The following is a 26,765-nucleotide window of genomic DNA, read 5'->3' as shown; positions in this document are numbered from 1 at the left end:
CCCTGCTTGTCTTCCCTCTCTCACTGTGTCTCTCTCATGGAGCGTTTATTCTGTGGCAGTCGCTCTTCTAAGCAATCTTCCCAACCTGTTACTAACCACCCCCTTTCCAGATGAAAACACAGAGGTGCCCACGGTGGCTCATCACCGGGCCTGGAGCCACGTGGCAGTGAGTGGGAAAGCCAGCCGGGAACTTGAGTAATCTGGCATGGAGGCCACCCTCTTAAGAGGTAGGTTACCCTGCTTTTCTAAAATCTCCCCTAGTGGGGCGCCTGGGTGGCTCAGTTGGTTAAGCGACTGCCTTCGGCTCAGGTCATGATCCTGGAGTCCCTGGATCGAGTCCCGCATCGGGCTCCCTGCTCGGCAGGAGTCTGCTTCTGCCTCTGACCCTCCCCCCTCTCATGTGCTCTCTCTCTCTCATTCTCTCTGTCTCAAATAAAAAAAAAAAAAAAAAGAAAAGAAAAAAAATAAAATCTCCCCTAGAGGGGCGCTTGGTGGCATAGTCAGTTAAGTGTCCGACTCTTGGTTTTGACGCAGGTCATGATCTCGGGGTCATAGGATCAAGCCCTGTGTCGGGCTCCACACTCAGCCCGAGTCCGCTTGATACTCGCTCTCCATCTCCCACAGCCCCTCCCCTCAGCTCACAAGCACACACATGCACGCACTCTCTTTTAAATCTTTTTAAAAAAATAAAATCTCCCCTAGAAATTCATTTCATAGAAGTGTGAATCTGAAAGCATACAATGATTTACACCCAAAGACTATAACCAGGAAAAATTAGAGAGTATCTAAATGTGTAATACAAGACTAGCTAACTGATTAACCAAAAGTATGGAATGCTGTGTAGCAATTTCAAATTATGTTCCTCCAGAAGGCTGAATAATGGTCCCCCAAAGATATCCACATCCTCATCCCCCGAACCTGTAAATGTTACTTTATATGGTCAAAGAGATTCTGCAGGTATGAGTAAACTAAGGATCCTGAGATGGGGAGAGTATTCTGGATTATCCAAGTGGGACCAATGTAATTACAAGAGTCTGTACGAGAGCGAGGCAGGCCCACTGAGCTACTCCCCCACTGATAGCAGGAGAGAGATGATGGAAGCCGGAGGCTGAGGTAATCAGAGGAAGAGGCCAGGAGCCAAGGAACGCAGGTGCCCCTAGAAACCAAAAAAGGGAAGGAAACAATCTCACCTGGAGCCTCCAGAAGGAATGAAGCCCTTGACGTCAGCCCAGTGACACTGATTTTGGACTACTGACCTCCAGAACTGTAAGATAATAAACTGGTGTTTTAAATCACTAAGTTTGTAGAAATTTGTTAGAGCAGCCATAGGTCTTGAATATATTTCCCAAAGAATACGGGGAAAGGTTAATGCAATATTAAGTAAAACAGTTCACAGACAATGATCCAAATTTTGATTTTTAAATAATGTATCTATATGCACAGGAGAAAAAGAAAAGGAAAAGACCTTTGCCACAAGGTAACAGTGGTCCTATCTCTCAATGATATTAGTACAGGGAGTTATGGTCTTAGTTCTGGTCATTTACACTTTTACAAAGAGCCTTTGTTACACTTTCATAATTAGATAAAATAACTAAGTACTTTAATAAACCTTTTATAGAAAAACAAATTTTCTGGTAACACAGTGGCACAAAGATTCAAAATATATTTAAGATTTAGGTTTTTTTAAATAAATTTTATTTATTTTTAAGTAATCTCTAAGATGCCTAACATGGGGATCGAATTCATGACCCTGAGATCGAGTCACACACTCCACCAACTGAGCCAGCCAGGCACCCCAAAGATTTGGTTTATCTGTACACACAGTAGAGCTTAAAAGGGATCTATTTCCTAGGAACTGTGTTTAATAATTTGTCTGTGTCTACCTTAGAGCTCCAGGCAAAGCTTTTCCCTCGTTTATTCTGAACAGGCTTATCATGTGCCATATCACCTACTCATAGGGCCTAGCTAGAGCTGTTACTGGATCCACTGTTTACTGGATTTAATTTCTATAAATTCTTTATGTAGAAGACCTGGTGATCTTTCCATACAAAGGTACACCCTAAAAGATGGTATCTGCACAATTATGGATTTTCTGTTAATAAGTATGCCTCTAATACAGGTGTAATCAAAACATATTTGACATCAAATACTAAATGGAAAATAAACAGTTCAAACAATATATGCCAGGAAGATTTAATGAGCTATGTTTTAAAAGGAGACCAAGTAGAGGAAATGTATTACCTGGGCAAACAACAGGTCTGACAGCTAACATTCCTTGCAGCTCAGGTTCTTCTACTTTGCATTATAATAGAATATCACTCAGATTATAATTCTGAGTATAGCTAAAGCATATCTGAAATCATTTCTTTGCAAATAAGAACACAATTCAGGGGAGAGGAAATTACTTGTATCACCCCACAGTCATCTAGTTTAGATACACCAGCTTTTTTAATGAACTTTTACTGAAATAGCTCCAGAGAAAACTGAACTGTGTTTAGGCCACAAAAGGGTAGCATTCAGTTCAATTACACTTTGGCTGTAAAAGTACCACTTTCATAACTAATTGCATACTCGCCAGTACTACCACTGTGTAATCAGCTAACATTGAAATGATGCCAGACCGCACTATCTTGAAATAAAGGTGTATTCTTCAGACTGACTGAACCATTCCTTCTGGCACATTCTGTCCATTAGCGGGACAAAACAAGTAATTCAGCCCAAAGAGTCAACAATGCCAGAGTGAAGAGGTGCTTGTCTACACTGTCCTTTACTGCCTATTCTTTCACAGGTGCTGTGTCCATCTCCTTATTCTCTTGATCCTTCAGTCATCCAGCACTAGCTAGCCAGCCGCACGAGGCAGGCACCTCCAAACCCAGTACTTTCCTCAGTTTACTTGAAACTCACTTCCTTAAGCAAAGACATCGTCAAGATTAGTAAATCCAGGTAACAGATCTCTGCAGCACGTAAAAACTGATTAGGCCACAGGGAAGGGAAAATCGATGTGTCTGTTTCTACTACCTCCTTGGCCTGTCTCAGGCAAGATGCTGACGGAGACCAAAGTCCCCACCCAAATACCAAATGCAAAGTCTAGCCTCCCATCCTTAATTAACATTTCAAGTCACAAAGGGTTGGAGTTGTCAAGTTTTTCCAATGAAATACAAACAATATCTCAACTCTCCCCTGGTGCAAAGAGGCAGTTGCAAATCTCCCCCTAAAAACCCCACACAGGACACAGATGAAACCCAGGTGCAGTTTACCTAAGTGTTCACCCCTCCTAGCTTCTGTTACTCTATTTATGACACTTAACTGTGGCTGCCACACAAAAGAGGCAATAGGCAGGGCAGAGCAGTAACTATCTACCACTAGAATGCAGAAGATGGAATCAAACATGTGAATTTGAAGGGAATGCTAAAAATTTAGCTAGAAGAGATCCAGCTTGATCCCATGGGGCCCCATGTGCTGCAAAGACTCTGCAAGCACTAAACTAGAATTTCTCTTTTTTCACGGATACAACCAACTCTTGAATATGAGAGATGCATGGGGAGTGCAATGGAGAGGCTGAATGAGCAAGGGTCCCACTGAGGCCAAGCCCAGACACAAAGGCCACAGATGATCCCACCTCAATGAAATATTCAAAAGAGACAAGTCTAGGGAGTCAGAGAGCAGATTAGTGGTTGCCTGGGGCTGGAGTCAGAAATGGGTAGTGACTGAACATGGGCACTGGGGATCTTTTTGGGGTAACAAAAATGTTCTAAAAGTGGGTTGTGGTGATGACGGCACCAAAAAAAAAAAAAAAAAACACTGAATAAGTACACGTAAAACAGGTGAATTTTATGGTATGTAAATTTTACCTGAACAAAGCACTGACATAAAATATATATATATATATCGTGTGCTGCAGATAAAAAAGAAAAGTTGGGAAGAATCAGTTCTCCAAGCTCCTCACTCTTATACAAATGCAAACTGAGACCCTGCAGGTGGGTTGCTTACTAGCACAGCTAAGGCTAAAGGGCCACAGGAAAATAAATTCTACGGAGTTCAGCTCTGAGATCTTCTGCTACTTTATTTCACTTGGAAGTGTCCTTCAGAACCTAAAGTATTTAACTTAATTTGCACAAATTGGCCAACATTCCCAGGAGCTCTCACCAAAACAAAGGGTAAACATCTTAATAAAAATGATATTGATAATCTGTAATATAGCAGTCTTAGACTTAGTCTCAGGTAGCGCACACACGACAGGGCAAGGCAGGAGTCTCTCCGGCCCACCTTGCCGACGAGCTTCCTGCACTGCATTCCTGAAAATCCGGATGTTCAGCAGTGTGCTCAGACTGCGACAAGCAAAGAACCGAGGTCGCTGAAAATGTGATCCCGGAGCCCCTACGGGAGCCGGCCCGGAACCGTGGGTGCGCCGGGAAGCTGAGGGCCAGCGCCGGGGACACGGGTTCACTCCGTTGAAGTTTATTTCACGGGGAGAAAACGGTGAGGCTGAGCAAGCTAGCACCCCGCGTGAGCCCGGAGAAAGGGCCGGGCAGGGCCGCCCAGCCGCAGCCCGCCGAGCACGGCCGCACGCGCTGTTTCGGGTGCTGGAAAACGCCCGTCAACCCGTCCGCCGGTCTTCCCGTCTGTCCCCCGCCCCACGCTCCTGTGCGGCTCCCGGAGGGTCCAGGGGCGCAGGGAGGCCCCGGCCCCGGCCGCCGCCGGCGCACACCCCCACCCTTGGGGCCTCGGGCGCGCGGGCGGCTGCAAAGGTCGGCGGGTCTGGGAACGAGCCTCCGCCTAACCTACCTGCTGCCGCCTCAAGCTCGGGTCCCGCGGTCCCGGGACAACGGCACCTCCACCGCGAACACGCCTCGCGTCTCCATTCGGGGCTGTTTACCCCCAACTCTCGCGAGACTGCGCGACCGGGGCGGGGAGACCGACGGCTGGGAGTGCCGGGAGCGCCGGCCCCGCCGGCTGTGCGTCCCCTGCGTCCCCTGCGTGGGCCTGCGTGCGCGCTCCGGACGCCGGGGGCCGCTGGGCCCGGGCCGGGCGGACAGACAAAGGTCTCGCGACACTTGCAGCCGGGGGGGCTGGTGGGGGTGTTGGGCAGTGGACCCTCGGGATGGTAGGACGTGGGACCCGAAAGCGGCCGTGCGGGGCCAGGGCCCAAGGATGACGATCCTGGCGGAACGGCCAGCATTTGCCGTAAACGCCCGAGAGCTCCCAGCGCAGCGCCCTCTTCCTGGGGCCCGACGGGGTCCGGATCCGGGGCCAGGCTCGGGCGGCACCCCCAGGCACGCACTTCTGCAAGCCTCTGCCCATTTGTCCGACGCGGCCGCCGGGCCGGGCCCGGGGACCCCCCACTGGCGGGCGAAACTGCCGCCCCAGCCGCGCTTGCTCCGCCCGCCCCGGCTCCGGTCTGCTCCCCATTTCGCCGGGACCACGGATGCCCAGTGGTTACCCTATTGACGAACAAGGCTCGGTGCGTTCAACTCTGAAACGCTGGCCTCCCCCGGAATGCCTGCGTGGTTTAGGTACTAGGATCGCGGGCTGTTTTCTGCCCACGCGTGGAACCGGCCCACACTTGGCGCTGCGTACGGGTGGAGGACGGAAACATGTTCTTGGTAGTGCTTTTGAAAAGGGATGTGCTATACAGTCAGATAAAACTGTTTCTATCTTGTTTGACTTTCCACAGCAGCACGATAGTGCTGAAGGGCACCAACAGGACACGAAAGCACAGCACTTCGTATTCCCTTCATCATTCTTTAACCAAACTGGTCTAGTATACTAAGTTAATACACCATCACCCACTAGATTTGTGATCTTGGGCAAGTTGTGCCCCGGCTCAGTGTACCTCACCTTCCTTACCCGAAAGACGTATTTGTATCTCACAGGATGAGGGTTCAATGAAACACCATGTTCCATAAACAATGGTGCTTAGTATCTAGACCCACCTACACCTACACCTGATTAAGTTCTCCCCATTCTGAGATCGCATCCATGTTAGGAACTTCCAGAGAATTCTTGACTCTTTCGCATTCACAAGTCCTCTAAGTGAAGCAGTGCCTGCTGCCACCATATAACACACTTGAGCTTAAGCTCCACTGTGGTGTTCTAATGTGGGGTGAACTGGTCTAGGCCACGGTTCTTTTAACAGGCCTTGAGGTCACTGTGCCATTGAATACACAACCCAACTGTCAGTAACTGAGGTAGGCTAGTGAGCTGCAAAAATCCTTGTCGTGTGATAGCAAAGCCCCAAAGTAGGGAACCCAGCACTGCTGCCGGTTCCAAGAACCCTATAAGCTGAAGGGGGGAGTATGAGAGAGGTGTTTTGGAAATCTACCAAGAAAGGATGAGAGCCACAGGATCCTGGTCTGTCGGTTTTCCACCACTCCAGGTTCTAGAATAACTTCATGCTTTATGTGTATAATAAGGAATCTGCAAATTCCACGGGAAGGTATATCTTTATTCAAACTGAATACTATTTTAAAGAGTAACAGCCGAGCCAGCAGTGAGACAGACACACAAACAGACTGGACTTGGTTTAGGAGGGCACACGATGTCAAGACTGAGACGACACCACCTAAACCCCCTGGTTCCCAAATGTGGTACGATTTTGAGTAACAGACATTAAAACAGAGCGAGACTCCTCAAAAGCGCTCTCTCCTTGCTGTCTCCCTTTTTCTTTCTACTCTTTTGAACCCACTACAATCTACCCTTCATCCCCACCATGCGACAAAAATGGCTCATGGCAAAACCAGCAGTGATCTCCACGTTGCCAAAGTCGATCAAAATCTACCTTCAACTGTTTACTCAACCTATCAGGAGAATGAGATCAAGAAATCTACTTAGTCTATTTCAAAAGACTTAATAGACACATGGTTATGCACAATTTTCTTGCTGAATTACCAGCTTTTAAGGAATTAGTACCATAAGTGTTCATAGATTAAATTAATTTTAAAGTAACTGTTTCTATGGGGAAAAAGCTCTCTCTCTCATTCCAAATACAAATACATGGAGCAAAACCTCTCCCACAGGAAGCAGAAGCAGTTTTTATTGTTAAATTTTCAGTTTACAGGTTGTTTCAAAGGTTCTTAATTTTCCACATTCTTAGTAAGAAACCCCATCTACAGTGGCCCAATGATGATTCTCAGATGAGCTCTGGGAAAAAGTATTTTATCAAAGGGGAAAACTAAGGAAGATTCTTGGTTTTGATCTTTCACTAGCTTTGCACCCGTCAGCTTACTTACACAGGTCCTGCCAAGTAGAGAATTTGCAAATATCACTGACATGATTTACTTTTTCTCATCATTTGGCAGTGACTCAGTCTGTAACCTATAAATAGAAACACTGCTGTGCCACGTAACTCCCGAGATAGAAATATGGTGCTTTTACATACAGTTGCTGCTTCTTACTACATGTCAATAAAATTCAGGTTGATGTGGCAGGAAGTCAAATTTTCTCTAGTCTTAATGACCATAAGTTAATTGTTAGGTGAGGGAAAATAGCCAAATGTGACAAAACGAAGGCCTCCAAGCAGACTCCATCAACACCTTCCGTGCTGTGTAACACCGCTAGCAAGTTTTCATATCTGAAGGTCTTCTTTGGTGTAATGAAGGCCTGGTCTATACCTGGAAGAGCTTCTGAACTCAACCACTGATCTTCCGAGTCCAAGTCCGATCTGGAAACAGTGAGGCACTGACAAAACTGTGGGTGTGCCATAAAGGCATGGCCAGGCCTAACTCCTAGTGGAATACCATCTCAGATGAAAACAACTCCATACAAGTCCTGATTTCAGCCAATTTACTAGTTTCTGCATCAGTGTCACAGTAATAAACTCCAAATTCTTAACTTGCATACATTGTCACATTCATATAGTGATTTACAGTTGCTGAAGCACTAGAGAGTGGTCCCCAAAAATGTCTGGCTTTATAAGATCCAAGCCAAAAAACATTTATTTCACAGTAGGTGTCAAAGCTAACCCCTATCATGGGGGGTTGCGCACAATGATCGTCACACCAACCAACGCGTTCACTGTAATGCGTAAATTTGTTACACAAACCAAGAATGAGCTTCTAACTTATTTTAACACATTACTATATATCACACACATAATTTGTCCGTATTTTAACCACTATTCCATAAGTAATTGATGTTTACTCCATTAATGCTACTATAAGAGAATATTACATAGAAAAGTGTATGAAAACCAGATATAACAAGCTCTAAAGGGCTAAATTTCAGTTATAAAATGGGTCATAGGCTGAGAAATCACTACTTATCCACAATAATTATAAATCAAGAGATAACTGAGGGTCAACCATTATAGGTTCAAATCTAAGAAAGAATGAATCAATTCCACAGATTAAAAAAAACCAACCACCAACATAATGTATGATATTATACATGGCAAACCTATAGCACAAAATTGGGTAGGCTTGTTTAGTGCGAAAAGGAGTAACCTAGGATTTCAAGACCCCGTTAAGTTTCCACGTTAAGCCACCTTAGCAAGACATCTTTTTTAAAGTAACTTACCCATAAATAAAGTTGCCCGAATGTACACAACATATATACACAGATGGTTCTCTAGTGAAATATCGCTTGAAGAGCAGCATTTTCATACAGAGTCAAACAGAGCTATACAATAGGATATACAGGGATTTCTACTGCTAATTACACCAGCGATCTTACTTATAACACTTTCAAAGTCTTTCCTGATGAACATTTGAAAACCAATACTGTAATTCATGTACCGAAATGATTTCCCTTAAAAAACAACACTGGAAACTACGAGAGCTGACAAGTCATTATATTTTAATATCAGATTGCTATAGCTCCTAGAACAACATAAATCACATGGCTTTGAGACAGCTTCGAGAAAAAAAAAGAGAAGCATTACAATTTAGGTTCCCTCAATAGGTTCTTGTGCCTCAGTCACTGTGTGCTCTGTGCCATCCACATGATGCGGCCCTTGTGGTTTTTCCACAGCATTTTCTAAAAGTATTATGTGTGCTTTGCAAATGATGAGTCAACAGTATGCTAAATCAACCAGTAATAAAACCAGTAATAAAAGAAAATACAGAAGATAAATTAAATGTGTCCTTCCAAACGTCAGAATACTGCAGGTTCCCAGGAGGTGGCAAAACTTCCCAAACCATCATGCAGTTTCATGCTTTGCAGGATAAGGCCTCCTTACGTAAAGAACGATTGAGAACATTTGCTCCCCACACCCAGAGCCATTCAGGCATATACTGTGCAAAAAGAAACTAAAAATGAAAGAGAAAAAGGTTAGAAGGTTAGAACCCAAAGCACAGACCCTTAAGTGTCAGTATATGACTTAATACAACAAACATCACCAAAGTAAATATAAAAAAAAGGAAAAGCCCTTAGGTGCTCTTGTACCCAAGCACCTATTTTTGCAAAAGAACCTATGCTAGACTCCCTGGGAATACAACACACATGACCACTGCCTGCCCACCCCTTCTCTAATGAGGCTGGACAGACTCACACGCAGTAATACAATCCCATTCTTACTTAACCCGGTATCAATAACACATTCATTTGGTTAGGAACGACAAAACCACTCGAGGAACAAAGGGCAGCTGAAATGGATAAATGCATCCGTGATTAGTACTGTGTGAGGGGCAGGCTGGGGTGAAATGAAACAAGAGGGATATATGGCAATGTCCAGAAACCTTCCTGGTCGTCACACCTGGGGTGCTGTTGCTACCGGCAGCCAGTGGGTAGAAGTCAGGGATGCTGCTGAACAGTCTACAGTGCCCAGGACAGCCTCCCCACAAGGGATTATCCAACACCAAACGCCAACAGTGCTGATGGGGAGAAACCCTGCACTGTGCGGACGCGTTTGTCCAAGACTGAGCTGAGCACAAGTTCTAACTGTATTAGAACTTGTGCTACTGTAAGGAAGGGAGATGAATGGGAGGCCCGTCTCAGTCGGTGGAGCATACAACACTTGATCCCAGGGTTGTGAGTTCAAGCCCATCATGGGCATAGAGCTTACTTTTTTTTTTTTTTAAAGATTTTATTTATTTATTTATTTGACAGAGAGAGACACAGCGAGAGAGGGAACACAAGCAGGGTGAGTGGGAGAGGGAGAAGCAGGCTTCCCCGCGGAGCAGGGAGCCCGATGCGGGGCTCGATCCCAGGACCCTGGGATCATGACCTGAGCCGAAGGCAGATGCTCAACGACTGAGCCACCCAGGTGCCCCTAGAGCTTACTTTTAAAAAAAAGGAAGGAAGGGAGATGAACAAGCCACTGGCAAGTGCTAAAATTCTAGCCTTGAACAGAAAGTAACAGAGGTCACCCCAGACCCAGGGAAGCCGCACGGAACAGGAGGGGGTCCCAGTGTCAGGGACAGCTGCAGCGGTCCATTGCAGGTCCCAGAGAAGCTCCACCTCGCCACCTCAGAGACAGGAGCCCCATATTTGCCCAGGAGCCATGGGAAACTTTCTGGGGACACAACTAAGGTCTCTCTGGACCTCTTTAAAGAGCCAGGATTTTGTGGATAAAATACTGGGATACTCCTCCTTGGAGCTACTATTTTAAAGCGAAAGATTCCAAACATAAGGAGATAAAAGAAGGCAGCTTCGGGCGCCTGGGTGGCTCAGTTGGTTAAGCGACTGCCTTCGGCTCAGGTCATGATCCTGGAGTCCCGGGATCGAGTCCCACGTCGGGCTCCCTGCTCAGCAGGGAGTCTGCCTCTCTCTCTGACCCTCCCCCCTCTCATGCTCTCTATCTCATTCTCTCTCTCAAATAAATAAATAAAAAATCTTTAAAAAAAAAAAAAAAAAGAAGTCAGCTTCAGGTCCCTTAGGAGGACCCTGGAAGTAGGGATCCGCTCAAACACGTAGGCACCTGGGACAGACTACAGAACTGGACCCCCTCTTCCAAGTACAGTGGTGCCCCCACTGTCCTGGTTTTGCTTTCCATGCTTTCCGTTTCCCATGGTCAAGGTCAACCGTGGTCCAGAAGCAGATGATCCTCCCGACTTACCACCCTGTCAAGAGCAGCCTAACGCGACGTCCCCTCACTCCCTCTCCTCACACAGGCAATTTATCATGTCATGTCAGCACAACAGGAATGCTGCGTACCGTACAGGTATTTTGGGAGACCACCTTCACATAACCTTTATTATAGGATATTGTTAAAATTGTTCTATCTTATTATTAGTCATTGTTGTTAGCAGCTCACTGTGCCTCCTTTATAAAGTAACGTCATCACAGGTATGCACGCACAGACAGGAAAAAACATGGTCTGCATAGGGTTCGGCACTATCTGTGGCTTCGGGCGTCCACTGGGCGCCTTGGAACATATCCCCGCTGATAGGAGGAGGACTACTATGCATTTTTTCAGCATTTATTTAATGGAGACGGGATCAACGCCTAGAAACCCGTTTGTTTTTCATTTCCGTTCAATACGGCCGCTGTCTATCACGGGGGACCAGCAGCAGGATGCACCTTGCCGTTTCTTACGACAGTAGGTGTAGAGCCCTCACGGGGGCACCATTTCCGACTTATCCTAATGGGGCTTAGCACCCTGGGGAGCAGGATGGAAAGAGCTAATGGAAGAGGAGAGAACTGCATCCTCTGTGTCCTGATAGATTAGAAACTAAAGGGGTGACTCATCTACGTGTTTACAGGAGGAGAGCGGGGAGGGGAGGGAGGACTGGATCTTTGGCTCTGGAAGGCTCTGTGCGTGTTCAGAGACCTGACCCACCTGTCTAGGCCTAGGAAAGGAGCTGTCCTCCCCTGCGACAAAAGCCAACGGTAACTGACAGCCCCTGTGGGGAGCCAGAGCCAGAGGAGGAAGTCAATGGCAAATGCACATGTACAGCTGGCTGGAAATCTGCATTGGCAAGGAAAATGCCGACGCCATTATTTCCCAGAGACTGGAATGGTTAGGACCTAGGTAAGAAATGGGGATGGAAAGGAAGGAAAAGATCCCAAAGAACTTGGGCTGGATCCTCGAGCCAGAGTTATTCCAAAGGTAGAAACAAAGCTGCAGTGAAGGTGTGTGGTTCCCAGTTCCCTTCCTGGCTGGCAGCGGGCGTGGGAACTCAGGCTAGGCAGGGGGGCCCTGACCTCTGAAACGGCTGCTGGCCTGCCTCCCCTGGACCCTCACCCACATCTCAATATGCAGCCCCAGAGCCTTCTCAAAGCCAACCAGCTCCCCTCTCCTCTAAATGCCACATCTTCTTTTTCCAATAGCAACACACACACACTACGTGGAAACAAATATGCCAAAAGTGGGTAGAAATTGAGAGCAGACCGTAGGCCCATCCAGAGAGCTCAGATGCCCCCGCTTGCCAGTCCCTGTGGCTTTTTCTATCTTCCTACACCAGGAACACAGCCCCCAGAGTAATAAGCAAGACACTTACTGGTCAAGTTGTCAAGTTAATGGCTTTTTCAACCTAATACATACCCACGTGCTTCTGGCCTTCACCTCAAGTAACCCAAACAGAAGGCTACAAGCTTTTCCACCTTACTCTGTGTTCCGAAGCTGACAACCCTGCCTCGTGCACTTCTGAAAACGAGAAGAAAGGCTCCCAAATCAACACTGATAACTAGTTAACAAAGCCAAGACATTTGACTCCTTTATAGCTGTTTTAAGTTCAAATCATTTTTTTCTATTTTCTGCTTGCAAATCGTTAAGACAACTAGCACAACACAAAGAAGACACCATCATCTGATTACATGAATGCCAAGAAGGCAACAGAGGCCAGTTCCCAAACAGCTCCTGTGCAGAAATGGTGTCCTGCAGACATCCGTAAGGGCTGGGCCAGCCGAGGAGCGAGAACACCTCCGCCCTAACCTCTGTGCACACTCATCAAAAAGAACTGTTTATGCAGACTTAGCAATGACCAGTAAAAGGCTGTGAAATCACTATAGAGGCCATCCCGGCAGGGGCTCCCACAGGGTCCCTCACACAGGAGCAGTGCCCAGCTCTCCGCCCCCGACACTGTCACTTCAAACCTCCCCACTCCGCAAGCCCCCACTCACAGGAGCCAGCAGTCAGCAGCCCCTGCTCGTCCCCTCCACTGCACTCTGGGTCCGGCCCCCACTGCCGGGAACCATGCCTTCTCCCCGCCCCCCCTCCCCCCCCCGCATCTTCGGGCTGCTCTTCTCCACACACCCCTTCCCACCAGCACTTACTCCCAGCCACATCTCTGCTGCCGGAAATGGAATAACAAACACAACGGCTTCCTCCGGCCAAATCCACCTGCCGCCGTGCCCGCACAGCCTTATTTGTGGAGCGGGAGGTTGCCATGGCCCTCCCCACACTCACCTACTCACTGCAATCTGCAGCTCCCTAAAAGGCTCCCAAAACTGCCTTCATCCAAGGCATTGAGCACTTCCAAGACCCTACAGCCAACACAGGCTATCACTCTTACTCAGGCCCTAACGTGGAAGACTGACCGGGATAAGCACAGATATTGCTTTATAAGGTGTGTTTGACACATCAAACTTCCTCCAGGAAACTCCTTACGGGTTAAAAATTGACAGAGGATTGAATAAATAAAGCTCCTTCTGACTAAAGAAACTTTTAGCCAAATCTTTCAATAAAAGTAAGAACTAATGTTGATTTTCTTATCTATTTATGTGGTGATGGCAAATTTAATAATCTTTATGCAAAGAGTCCCCATGAATACCGAGTATTTTACACTCCCGCCATTTCCTGTAGTAAAGCAGCATACTTCATCTCTTAGGTGCCACACAGATTAAACTATCAGTAAGAATTGCACAGAAGAGAATTTAGGGACTTAACCAGAACGACTACGAGCGTCAGGTTTAAGAATCAGAATGTGCAATTCTCACGTTTCAGCGGTAGGTTTCAATCGGATGGCCATGTATCATTTAGAAAGGTTTAGGATGCATTAACCTAATTACAAGAGTTGAGCGCATACTGTTACCTGGATAGAATGGGACCAGTATCCTGTGGTCCTTTTTGAAATGCCAAGGGTAGAAACAGCATGATGTGCATACACTTTCGGTGAAGGCACCAACCACGGACACTTGTGCAGAAAGCTGCCAGGTGTGGTCACGTTGGTGGCCACGTAGAATGGGATGAGACTCTGTACAAAGATTCCTTTAGAAGCATATTCATACTGCAGTGCTCTGCTGAAGTGGTCTAAATAAGCCTGTTAAAACAGAACAAGGGTAAAGACTTAACGGGCGGGGGGGGGGGTACTTGGAAGAAAATTCAGAAGAAAACAGGCTTATGACCATTTCGGGAGAAAGTACAGCGTAAGTTAACACGAGCTGGGGACAAAGAGCTCAACAAACTGGACCAAACCACATAATAAATGTCCTCCTGCTTTATGACTTTGCTGTCCGAATCAGGAACACATTACCTTAGAAGCAGAATACGCAGCCAGCTGGGGAGTGGGTTTGCAGCAGGAGCCGGATGAGATGGTTACAATGGCACCCTTCTTTCTCTCCAGCATCCCTGGTAACACTATATGGACCATCAAACTAGCCGCAGCAATGTTTACGTTTATGATGTCCCAGAGTTTGTCCTCGGAGACCTGAGTAAAATACTGGGGGTAGGGATAAAACACGCCTACGTGATTCACCAAGATGCCAATGTCTTTGTCCTTCAAGGCTTCTCGAATCGGGTCGTAGATCTCGCGGCCGTGGCTGAAGTCCGCAACTATAACTTCGGTTTCCACTTTGTAGGTGTTAGCTATGTCTTTAGCGACCATCTGCAGCTTGTCTTGATTGCGGCTAATCAGGATGATACTGAGACCACGGCTTGCTAGCTCTTCTGCGTACGCTCTGCCGATCCCATCGGTCGCACCTACAATACAGGCCAGGGAATGTGAGCACGCTCGTTTCACGGTGTGACCTTCAGAGCGAACCTTAAATACCCCATTTCTGGGTTTAAGCTGAGAAGGGTTCACACTAGAAATAAACCCAGTTCTCATACTGATCACTATGTCGAGTACAATGTCGAATCCAAAGATGAACGACACCTTAGTCAAACACTCTTCCAGACCCCCTGACAAGTAGAGGAAGGGCAGTCTCACGTTCACCGAGCTGGTAGTGAGATACGGCAGGAAATGGTTTTCAAACTTATATCTGGCTTGAACGAGTGCCAGGGAGGTACTTTCCTGGGAAACAATGATAAATCAAAATGAATTTAAAAGAAGGGAACTGACAGTGGTGACAATTTCTAAGGACAATCTCAAAAGGGAACGAAAGGAAAAACAAGAGGTGGGAAGGTGGGCTGAGGCAGGACCGGGAACAGGAGGACAGAATAAGAAGGGCAAAAGTTGTTCCAAGAGGAGGGCACCAAGAAAACATGGACAGAATCACAACAGAACTGTGTTCCCGTGAACACATCACAGTGAATTCAATGGCTCCTCGAATAAGGCACCCCACTGAAAACACAGCTTACACAGAAGAGATAATACTGTTTTGAAATCAGGCAAGGACTGAAATCTCCTCTCTTACCACTCACGACTGCCCATCTTCCATACTGCTTGATCAGATCTGCTCTTCTCACCAGGCGCGGGATGAAATGCAGTCTGACCAGGCTGTAGAAGTCACAGATGACAGTGATGCTCTTCCTGGCTGTGTACCAGGCTCCGACCAAGGCCAGAGCTTCCATGTAGCAATTGCATGACCTGGCGATCTCCCTATACAAGAGGTAGAAGCTGTCAACGGCAGCCATGGCAGCCTGCAGGGAAGGGGAAAGAGAGAGGTGTTCTTTGCTTAATTACGTTAAAGGAACATGCAGAGTGGGAATGAAGAAAGACATCTAAGGATGTCAGAGCTTATCAATTATGCACTCAAATAACAGTAACGCTTCAAATGCATGTAACCCATGGATCCACTCAATGTATAATCTCGTTAACATCTGCAGCTTATGAAGTCCTTTTCTTCCAAGGAGATTAGTCAATGTAACTACCACGAGCTATCAAATTCCTACTGAAATTCAGGCACTGTGCTGCATGTTGTGGATACAGAGATAAACACAATATGCTCTGTGCCCTAAAAAAGCTCCTCGCCCAGCACAGTGACAGACACAGACTTTTAATTCATGTAACAGCTGAGAGGTGTGTTTACTTCTCTGCTTTCTTCATCATCAGCCAGCACAGAGGGCCTACCACCCACACAGAGACAAAGTAGAAGGAACAGCGGCGGTCTTAAGATACCACCTTGGCCAAAAAGAGCTTACAATCCATTTGAGACAAAACTAAGCTGTAAAAAGCTTTCCCATAAATTGTATTATGTATACATAATATGCATAAACGCTTATTTACAAAGGGATAATCCCCAAGCTTAAGGAACTGGTTTTCTTTTTTTTTTTTTTTTTTAAGGAACTGGTTTTCTTAAACAAGAAAGCAAGCACTCCTCCGTCTTACTGCCGTCGTGGGCACCCCTAACTCTGCCCTGCGCCTTACATCTAAGGGAAGAGTCCAGTACGACTCCTATAAGTATCCACACGGCAAGCATTTCCAAAGCACCTACTACGTTCCATGGACCGTGACAGATGCTAAGGATTCAAAGATGAGTTAAACAATTGCACCTAGGAAAACAGAAGGACACTTAACAAAACTACTTTAAATGCCATATGAACTGCTTTGTGGGCCTCTGTGGTGCGAGACGACCCTGCAGAGGCAAAGGCCAGGCGCCACCAAGGCTGATGAACTTGGTCCTAGACGAGGCCTGGGAACCGCGGAGGCCGGGTCCAACTGTGTGCTGTCTGCGAGGGACAAGATATGGAAGGGATCACAAGAGCCTGCAGTTAAATTACGGCAAGCTCTGATGTGCACAAACACAAGGATATAGAATTTATTACATAAAAGAAAAGATGACTTTACTCCAAAACATATATATAACACTTCTGGGAATGGCCTCTCTTTCGAAGTCCTGTTAAAATAGAAAAAAAAAAAAAAAAATTCGTGAAACCAAGAGAATTCCCAACGATAGTAGCAAAAATAGGCATAAGCTTAAGGAAGAATGAGTGAATGCTCCACTGCAGTGTAATCTGAGCCCAATCAAGTTCTGCAGAGTGAAAACGAGCAAAGCAGGAGAAAAACCAATTAGCCACTGAAATGGAACACATTCTAAGACTGGCAGCATCCTGTGATAAAAGGCATAAAATAATGGAAAACCTATTGAATATAGAGAGAGATAGGTATGTGAATATATATATATATATACTGATACATATATGAACATGTAATCCAAATTACAAACCAACAAAGGATACAAGGAAATAGGACAGAAAACTGCAGAGAGGAGCAGGCCGCAGGATTCCCAAATGCCCCACAACAAGGACACAGTTGCTCAGGCAGGACGCTGTACACGGCTACCATATTACTAATTGTGTGGACGTGGCATTACATTAAAGAAATGTTTTCCCCAAAGGGCAGAGAAAACAACTGAAGTTGGGCCATATCATATCCTATTGGCAAGTGCCATATCCTGGGGTTCTGTTCATAGAGACGCACCTCCCACAACAAGAATGCCAAAACTGATCGTGAAAAGAAAACCGTAAACTGTATTAACTGCACAAGCCAAATCCTTAATAATATAAGAACAATGAAATGCTCCTTTGGGGTACTTTTTCTTCAAGGACCACACTAGCTGAGATTTTCTGAAATCTGAAGTGTCAAGATCAACGAAGTCTGGACTGAAGAGGCCCTTCTAGTCCTGGTCAATCTGCCATTCAGAAGGCAACAACACTCTGAGGGTTGCTCCCAGATCCTTGGAAACACATTCACAGTGAGGATCATCTGTCTCAAATATGTCCATTCTCTCCCTGCAGTGCAGGAATGCCCCTCCAAGCTTCTAGATGCTAGAGACGAGGGAGTGTCGCGTCACCCTTCTCAAGGGCCCTTGTTCTGCAGCTCAGGACACAGCCAGGTCCCTGCGGAGGTAGCTGGTGGACTGCGCAAGCCCCTGATCTGGCATGTCACCACCGTGTTTGCCATGGCTGCGGCCCTCAATAATCATAACGGCAAGACTCCCAAACAAAGCAATAAAGAGTAATTTCTCATAGGAAAGAACATAAAAACGAAATCCCATGTTAAACCTTCACTTTGGGGAGTTCCTGAAATAATTTCTTAAAAGCATATATGTGCCTTCTGTCATAACTAATCTAATACGAAGCCACAAGGAAAGTAAATGCAAAACAATAGTATTTGTAGGTACTAGTACTTTTCCAACACAATGTAATAAAAGCAGGAATAACAAAACTACAGCAAAAAAATCTGGATTCTTGGAATATTAAATCTATTCTCCTAATAACAGGTGGGTGGGGGTGCCCGGGTGGCTCAGTCGGTTAAGCATCTGCCTTCAGCTCAGGCCATGATCCCAGGGTCCTGGGATCGAGTTCCGTATCGGGCTCCCTGCTCAGCGGGGAACCTGCTTCTCCCTCTGCCTCTCTCTCTCTCCCTTATGAATAAATAAATAAAATCTTAAAAAAAAAGAAAGAAAGCTCCATGAGGGGCGCCTGGGTGGCTCAGTCGTTAAGCGTCTGCCTTCAGCTCAGGCCATGATCCCAGGGTCCTGGGATCAAGCCCTGCATCATCGGGCTCCCTGCTCAGCGGGGAGCCTGCTTCTCCCCCCTGCTCCAGCTCTCTCTCTCTCTCTGTTTCTTTATCTCTCAAATAAGTAAGTAAATAAATAAATCTTAAAAAAATAATAACAGGTGGGTGTAGATCTGAGATACTGAAACACGGTTTTCTATGAAAATTTATATCCTATGTATCAAGATCTACTGGGTTGTCACCAAAGCAATACTTGTGGGAAAATTAACTGCACCCAGGGTCTGCAACAAGGTTCTAGCTAAAAAGGAGTAGCTCAGATATGGCTCATGAAATGGTCTCAGACTAATGCGAAGCTGTGTAAAGGGAACTTCTTCTCCCCTCAAACACCACTTTTTCCAAGAATTTGAACATTGGTGAAGGAAAAACTATCGAAAGGGGCCTGACTACAGAGGAGATTCCCGATTTTTCTGCTGTGGTCCTTAACTACCTTGCTTTTCTCTCACCTTCTCTCAGCCGGTTCTGGGTCTTCAGGAAAATGCTGCTGTCTTAAGGCCAACCTGCAAACAAAAAACAGCATGAAACAAACTCCTTTCTTTTGCCCTCACAGCTCAGCTGGGAAAACTTTATATAAACGTAAGACCAAAGTTCTTCAAAATTAAGGAAACACAAATTCTTACACCATGAATTCCCTGTGCAGACGGCAGAGCATTTCCTCATCTCAGAAAAAGGAAGGCACCAACAGCGTCTGCAGAAAGACCCACCTGCAATGTGCCCGCTTTTCCCGGGGCCTTCTTTCTTAAGGAACATTTCATTAAATGGAACAAAACCAGTTACAATAGCTGGGAGAGAGGTGGTGCTCTGCACAGACACTGGGAGCTCAGGACACAAAGCCCCGGAGCAGGCGGGCAGGGAAGGGAGCAGGCTGGGCCACTCTCACTCCCCGATGCCTGCCTGGGCTCGCCGCGGGCCTCAGCCCTCTCCCTGCAAGCCGCCTTCTGACGCTCCACCTGCAGAGCCCCTGAGCTTCCCCACTACTGCGGCCTGGCACCTCGATCCCACATTCCTGGCAGATTCTGCCGGCCGCTGAGCCCCGGCATCCAGCACTTGCCTAATCAGCTGGCAGAGGTGGCGGGAAGAAGTGTCCTGCGGTATTCGGAGCAGCCCCTTCCAGCCCGTGAGTGGGGCCAGCACTTTCAGAATGCGCAAAGGAAAAGAACCTCTGGCACACCTTTCCCCTTCTTTCCACCCTAGACTCGGTTTTAGAAGACCCCCTGCAGGCTGAGTTGCTCCACGGCTGAGGCCAAATCTTATTCCTCTGTTCTTCTAGCCCCTTCCACGGGCCTTGGCCCAAAGCAGGAGCTCAGCACTACCCGGTCTCTAGGTCAGCTCTCATCCTGCACTTTCTTGTTCACCAGCTCGCAAGGGGACCACCAACCTCTCCCGATCCTCTACAGACAGAAAAACCGCATATGTAAAACCCACCAGCAACCTCCGGCTCAGGTGCATCAGAAAGATGCACCAACTTCAGAGATGCTCTGAGAACAGCGGTTTCAAGGGCCTTGGACCTGGCATGGCCTGGCTTCCTGGCTCTGCTCATCACACTCCCCTCCACCGTCCTGTCACAGGGAACCAGGGCGACATTTAACATCACAGTTCCACCACAGGCAAGCACCTTAAACATATACTGTCATGGCTACATTTGTTTTCAATCACAGAGAATCAGAGGGCTGACAGTGTTCTAGGCCTGGTCTACAGCCTTCAGCGACAGACAGCATGCCATCTCATCATTCCCCAGACACAGCTCAAGATGGAGACCTGACTGACAGCCACCAAACTCACAGAAGACTGAGACATTCCCACACCAACTTATTTAGGAACAATAAACAATACCGCCAAGAAGTCTAAACACGCATGGTCACTGCGTAGGCAAGTCCACCTGGAAAACCAAACTACTAAAACAGCAACAAACAGCTAAGTGTCAGACACTGAGGACCCTTCCCCAGTAAGCCAGGAGTCCCTGCGTCGCTGTGTGCACGGAATTCACCAAGATAAATAGAGCAACTCCGTGCAAAGTGGCGAGGGTACTGCTGCAGGGCATAAGGCCCTCCTGGGCAGGGAGGAAGCAAGGGCACCTCACTGCAAAAGGTTCGGCCTGCCAGGAAATGCTGACAAACTCAACCGGCTCATAGCACAGGAACTGCACCCAGGGGTGGATAGGGGGCTGGAAGGGAAGGCCAGACTGTAAAAAGTCTTTATGACAAACAGAAGCGTGCGGACTGACTCTCTAAGTCCCTTCTGCCGAAGGAGGGAGCCGATCGGGTTTGTTGTAAAAGGCGGCTGGCAGCGGCGGGGGCCGGCTGTGCAGGGAGAGAGGGGTCCGGGACCCTCGTCCTTCCAGATGGGGACAAGGCAAGGCTGAACGGAGAGCGCATGGCTTTGTGATGACTCCACGCTGCTTCTCAGACACACCAGACGTTTTCCTACTTTCGTTCATACCCTGATGGACCAACCGTAAATGGAAAATAACAGGACATTAGACATTCCTGACATCCTCTCAGTCCTCTCCCCACCCTTGAGTACATGATGGAAAATAATGTCTTCCTAATGAAAGAACAGATCAAGACTTCCCCCCAAAGCCATTAGGATCTAGGAAGTCTCATGGAAACCAAGTTCAAAGGAGTTTATTACACATTTAAGTCCAGAAGCCTACCAAGATACCTAGTTGCATTTAACTTGCTATGAGGGTTTGACTAGTTCATTTTTCTGCAGATAGGTATTAGCCTAAAACTTAGAGAAATCCTTTATAAAGCAACACTGAAACACAGTAAACTTCTGGCCCCTATCCAATCTGCTTGTAAAAGTTATTCTAAAGCTTTGTTTTCTTGCCTCTACAGAAAACTCAATCATCATTTTTCACCAAAATAGGAGAAAAACAGGTGGAGGGAAAGAGTCAGAGCTGTCCCCAAAATAGGAAGAGAGCAATTCCCTATGGTCTGCTAGGCACTTTCTACTTCTACAGGGCAATATTCATCAGGGCTAATGCACTGAACACATCCTAGGTAAACTACAAACTTTGGGTGATGACGATGGGTCCATATAGGTTCGTCCTTGATTTAAAAAAAAAAAAAAAAAGGTACCATTCTGGTGAGTGACGCTGACAGTGGGGGGATGCTCCGTGTGCGTGGGAGCTGGGGGTATACGGGCCATCTCTGTACCTTTGTCTCAATTTTACGGTAAACCTAAAACTGCTCCCAAAGAGTCCTAAAACAAATCCTGTGGGAAACAACAAACAAACCCTAAAGGTAATATTGGAAGTCTAAAAGTGTCACGGGAAAATTATGGTCAAAACTGCAAGGAGAAAAGTCACCTCTTCAAAGCACGGCTATGGGGGTGCCCTCCTGGCTCAGTCTGTAGAATGTGCGACTCTTGATCTCGGCGTCGTGCGTCGTGAGTTCGAGCCCCACGTTGGGTGTAGAGATAATAAAATAAATAAACAGAACAAAGCACCGCTGTGACCCGTAACATTCTCCTGACCCAGAGTTTAGCGGGCTCAACCTAGCAGGGATGAGGGCAGGCAAACCTCATGCAAAACCTTCATGAATCAAGAGTTCTGGGGGAGAAGTCTTGGCTCAAACACTGACATCACCAAGTTATCTAAACGCATGAGGCCTGAGGGTAAAAGGACATCAGACAGACTGGCCACAACGTTTTCAAGGAAAACGAAGCAAGCATGATGGGAAGACAGTTAAAGCACCACCAAACAAAGGCAGCAAGCCTGGTGGGCTGAACAATGGCCCTGGGAGATGGCCCCGTCCTGATCCTCACAGGTCCACCTCATGAATGCCCCACCTTACGTGGCAAAGAGGACTTTGCATATGTGATTAAGCTAAGGACCTTGAAACCAGGAGATGATCCTGGATGATCCGGGTGGGCCCCTGTGATCACACGTGTCCTTGGAGGAAGGAGGCAGGTCAGAGGCGGAGGAGACGTGATCAAGGAGTGGAGGTCAAGGAGGCAGCGGGCAGGATTAAAAGACGGGAGGCCATGGGATTTGAGGATGGGGAGAGGGGTTACCCTCTAGAATGCAGGCACCTCTAGCATCTGGCAAAGGCAGGAAAGATATTCTCCCCGGAGCCTCCAGGAGTGACACAGGCTTGCTGACACCCTGACTTTAGCGCACTGAGGCTGATCTCAGACGTCTGACCTCCAGAACTGTGAGAGAATAAATTTGCACTGTTTTAAACCACTAAGTTTGTGGTAATTTGTACAGCAACAATAGGAAATTAAGATGGATCAATGGATGGAAGGACAGAAAGAGACGGTCAGCCTCGTTTTTAAGACAGTACAGAAACAAGCTGCAAATCCTGCACATCCCTTAATCCAAAAGCTTCTAGTGTTCGAAGGAGCCAGAAACAGCCTCAGAGATTCCTATGATCTTCCCCCGAGTGGGGCAGGCCTGAGGGGGTCCTCCCCATCCTCATCCACAACTGGCACTGTCCAGCTTTTCAATAAGGCTCCAGGGCTGTGGACTTTATTTTCGTTAGGGTTTTTTCATAGAGAGAGCTCTTCTTTCACACAGAGTCTGCATCGGTCTTGCTGTCGGCACTGAAATCCTGTCTGTCCTCCCAAGACCAGCTCAACCCCCCATTCAATGCCAGTGCTCACTGATAAGTGCCAGCGACACACAAGGCCTGGGATGAAGGGGAGCCCTGCGCCTCTTCCCTCTCCTTCATCGGCCACTGCACCGAGCCCCCCGAGTTCCTGTCTGTCTTACCCACACGGCCCTTCCCGCACCACTGTGTATTCCGTTCAGCTGTTTCCCTTGTCTCTTGGTTCCCCAACTAGAGCACAGGCCTCTCGAGGGCAGATGTATCCACAACTAATTTTGCTGTCACTTGAAAAAACTGAAAAATATGCACAAAAGTTGTAAAACCTATTACGCGTAGTTAAGAATAACCAAACACCCACGCGGCCACCCCACTTAGAAGCCTCATAGCTTCTTCCCTGATCATATTATCACCTTCCGCCACCCTGGGGGTTACCACCCTCCTCAATTCTGACATCACCGTTCCCTTGTCCTTTTTTTAAAAAAAACAGTTGTATGATTACCCCAGCAGGGATTCTGAAAGAAAGTGCTCAGTTTTGTCTGGTTTTGAACTTCCTCTAAAGGAATCACAGCATGTGTATTTTTGGTGACTTGTTTCTTTCAGTCAATGATGTTTTCGAGACTCGTCCATGCTCCTGGAGCTGCAGGTCATATACTTTCACTGCTGCACACTAGGTCACGATACAAACACACCCGGAGTCACACATCCATTCTATCGCTGATTTGCATTTGCGTTGGGCTTTTTCTGGCTTTCACTCTACAATTATGAACAGAGGTGCTGTGCACACTCACTCACATCACCCGGGCACAGGGACACACCTGAGTCAGACTGCTGTGCCACAGGGCATCCGTGCATTCAGGTAGGCACTGCCCAAGCCGCTGGGCCGATCCCCACGCCCACCATCAGCCAGTGTGAGTTCACAGTGCTCATCCCCAATGGCTGGCACCCATAGGCTCACCTTCCGCCCACAGGGTGGCCTTGAAACGGGGGCTCACTATGGTTCTAACTTACATTTCCTGATTATGGATAAGGTTGATTGCATCCTTACGATGCTTCTGTGCTGTCTGTGTGGCTCCTCGTCTGTGAAATGCCTGTTCCTAGCTTTTGCTCTTACTTCTACTGTGTTGCCTTTCTTTTCTTTCTATATTCTGGATACTGGTTCTCTATGTTTGCTCTCTTTATAGTGCTTTTGATGAACTGAACATCTTGATTGTAATGCAGTCAAATGGATTAATCTTTTTCCTGTATGCTTTGTGCTTTGTTACGTTTCACTTCAGAAATCCCCTCTTAGCCCCAGGACATAAAGGTATTTTCCAATATGATTTTCTCAAACTTTTCACAATTTTGTGTTTCAGATTTAAGTCTTTAACCCTCCTGTGGCTCTGTGACGGTGTGAGGCTAGGATCGCACCCATCTTTAATATTCCTCCTCAGCAGCTGGTGTAAGGTTGTGTATAAAAATCTGTGTAATAAATAGAAGCAAATACTGGTTTGTGTTCAAAGCTCAAATTTCACTCTTGAGGAGAAAAAAATGTAAGAAGCTTCTCAAATTTTGTGTCAGCACTTTGACAAAGTTATTATTGGTGTATCATGACATTTTGGAATTTCTTTCCTTCCCTTGCCAATTTTTGGGATACCGCTAACCTGAATTCATGGGGAGCTCAGAGGAAGGGCAGAAATGGGAGTTCTCATCCAAGATCCAATAGGCCTGGGTTTCTCCATTTGGAATTAAAATAACAATGGCATCAACTCCTAGGTATCAACCCAAGACAACTTACACAGAAACTTGTAGAACCACATTCCCAGCAGCACTATTCACAATAGCTAAAACATGGGGACAACCCAAATGTCTATCAACAGACAAACAGATAAACAAAACGCGATCTATCCACATCCCAGAATATCAGTCAGCAATAAAAAGAATGAAGTAGGATGCATGCTGCTACACAGACAAACCCTGAAAACACTATGCTCAGCGAAAGAAGCCAAACACCATATGATCCAATTTATATGAACTGTCCAGATAAGGCAAATCCAGAGACAGAAAGGAGATTAGGGTTTCCAGAGCACAGGCGCAGCGGGAATGGGGAATGACTGCTAATGGGGAAGGATTTTTTCCTGGGATGATGGTTAAATAGTGGTGGTAGCTGCACACAGTGAAGAGGCTGCTATGAAGAGCACACTTTTAAATGGCTAAGAGGATGAATTTTACATTATATGAATTTTATGTCAATTTTTAAAATCTACTAAAAAAAAATACTGATTTGTTGAACTCTACACCCCTGGAATATTCATTACTGTAGTGACTAAACCACAGATTCTGAAAATAGACCTCCTGGAGTCAGATCAAGGCTCTGCGCCCCACCCCCACCCCAAGATCTGTGCTGGGTGAAAGTGAAGTTACTTCGCCTCTGCATTTTCCTTACATTATCTTATGTTACCTAAACACGGAGGTAATAGTTCCAGCCTAAGATTTCGTAAGAATTAAACGAAGTCATAAAGCACTGAGAACAGTGCCCAAATTTCAGTGCTCAATAAACCTTAGCTATTAGCTGCTGGAACTCCGTGTTCAACGTTAGCTAGGGGCTATCTGCATGGGTCAGGGTTAGATCCCAGAGCTGGCTTTAAGCCAAAGACACCGCTAAGGGCTTTATCCCTGACCCCTCACTGTTCTCTCACCAACGTTAGGAGGCAGAGTCATAATCATCCCGTTTACAGATGGGGAAACTGAGGCCGACAGAGATTAAAGTGACATAGCCAAGACCCCACGGGAATTCGGGTCAAGGTCTCCCAAAGTCCAGAGCCCTGGCTAGCCTCCCCACTGTGAGACCCCCGGGCGGGCATCCTGCTGGCATCGCCGCGCAAGCTCCAGGGCTTGGGTCTGCTGGGCGGCACGTTCCTCCGAACCAGGGACAGCCTCATCCATCTCCGGAACCCTTCCATTCCAGCACCTGACGGCGCCCAGCAAACCCCAGCAAACCACCGCGCTTCGGGAGCCGCTGGTGCCCTCTCTCCAAGAGCTCCCTTATTCCGAATTACTCCTAATTCAGAACAAAGACAACAACAAATCCCACTCCAACCAAGTCCTTTAGAAATGAGAATAAAGGAGCACGGACAAAGGGGTGACTCTCGGAGCCTCACTGGGACCCCCGGGCTAGAGTCTGGGGCCAGAAGGGCCGCGCTCGGGTGGGTGGGGCCCCATATCTGCCGGGTCCTGGGGGAGGGGGCGGACCCAGAACAGGGGGTCCTCCGGGGGTGCAACGCCGGGATGGAGTTGGGAAGGGGCGCCGTGGGGCTGGGGGACGAGTCTGGAAGGAGCGGTGCCGAGGCCGGGGTCCGAGGGAACGGAGAGACGAAGGGGTTCCGGGGGGTCCGGGGTGCCGATGGCGCCGAGGGGCACGGTCCCGGGGGGCGTGGCGGGGAGCACCCGGAGGGATGGGCCGAGGGAGAGCAAGTGGGGCCGGGACCCGGGGCCGGGCGCGGGGAGGCGGGGGGGTGCGCGGTACCTGCAGAGGCTGCGCAGTCTCCGAGCCGGTCCCGCCAGAGCCGCGCGGCCGCCGCCCCGGTCACCACCACCACCACCACCACCCCTGTCACCACCACCGCCGCAGTTGCCGCGAGCCGCGCCCCACGTGACCCGCGCACGCGCCGGGGGCGGA

The 26,765-nt window shown here is 47.5% G+C and overlaps 2 protein-coding genes across 5 annotated transcripts in view; both read right to left on the bottom strand.

Moving 5' to 3' along the window:
• The window catches only part of MBTPS1 (membrane bound transcription factor peptidase, site 1), a 53,278-nt gene extending 48,334 nt beyond the window's left edge, over positions 1-4,944 (bottom strand). The window contains exons 1-2 of one of the 3 annotated variants that reach the window (XM_081806315.1): positions 4,786-4,940; positions 1,191-1,264 (exon numbers count right to left, since the gene is read on the bottom strand). The gene's annotated coding sequence lies outside the window, so the exon portion shown is untranslated. Of the gene's footprint in view, positions 1-1,190; positions 1,280-4,785 lie in introns of those variants that run through there. The other 2 variants (XM_081806316.1, XM_081806317.1) reach the window with 2 other exon arrangements.
• Positions 4,945-6,424: 1,480 nt separating this feature from the next.
• HSDL1 (hydroxysteroid dehydrogenase like 1) lies at positions 6,425-26,726 on the bottom strand. 2 transcript variants are annotated; one of them, XM_081806314.1, is made up of 6 exons: positions 26,613-26,726; positions 19,004-19,057; positions 15,454-15,679; positions 14,352-14,797; positions 13,911-14,138; positions 6,425-9,245 (listed from the first exon to the last, which is right to left on the bottom strand). In XM_081806314.1, the coding sequence occupies exons 3-6, from the start codon at positions 15,671-15,673 to the stop codon at positions 9,147-9,149; spliced, it is 993 nt and encodes a 330-aa protein (XP_081662440.1). In that variant the 5' UTR covers positions 15,674-15,679; positions 19,004-19,057; positions 26,613-26,726; the 3' UTR covers positions 6,425-9,146. The 2 variants fall into 2 exon arrangements, with proteins under 2 accessions (XP_081662440.1, XP_081662439.1); XM_081806313.1 differs by lacking the exon at positions 26,613-26,726 and adding an exon at positions 21,868-23,170 and having other exon boundaries at positions 15,454-15,638.
• Positions 26,727-26,765: the final 39 nt, after the last annotated feature.

This window comes from Leptonychotes weddellii, chromosome 16 (assembly GCF_054177405.1).
Source record: "Leptonychotes weddellii isolate Sample4059 chromosome 16, ASM5417740v2, whole genome shotgun sequence".
Classification (NCBI taxonomy): Eukaryota; Metazoa; Chordata; class Mammalia; order Carnivora; family Phocidae; genus Leptonychotes; species Leptonychotes weddellii.
This window is presented reverse-complemented; position numbering and strand designations above follow the sequence as displayed.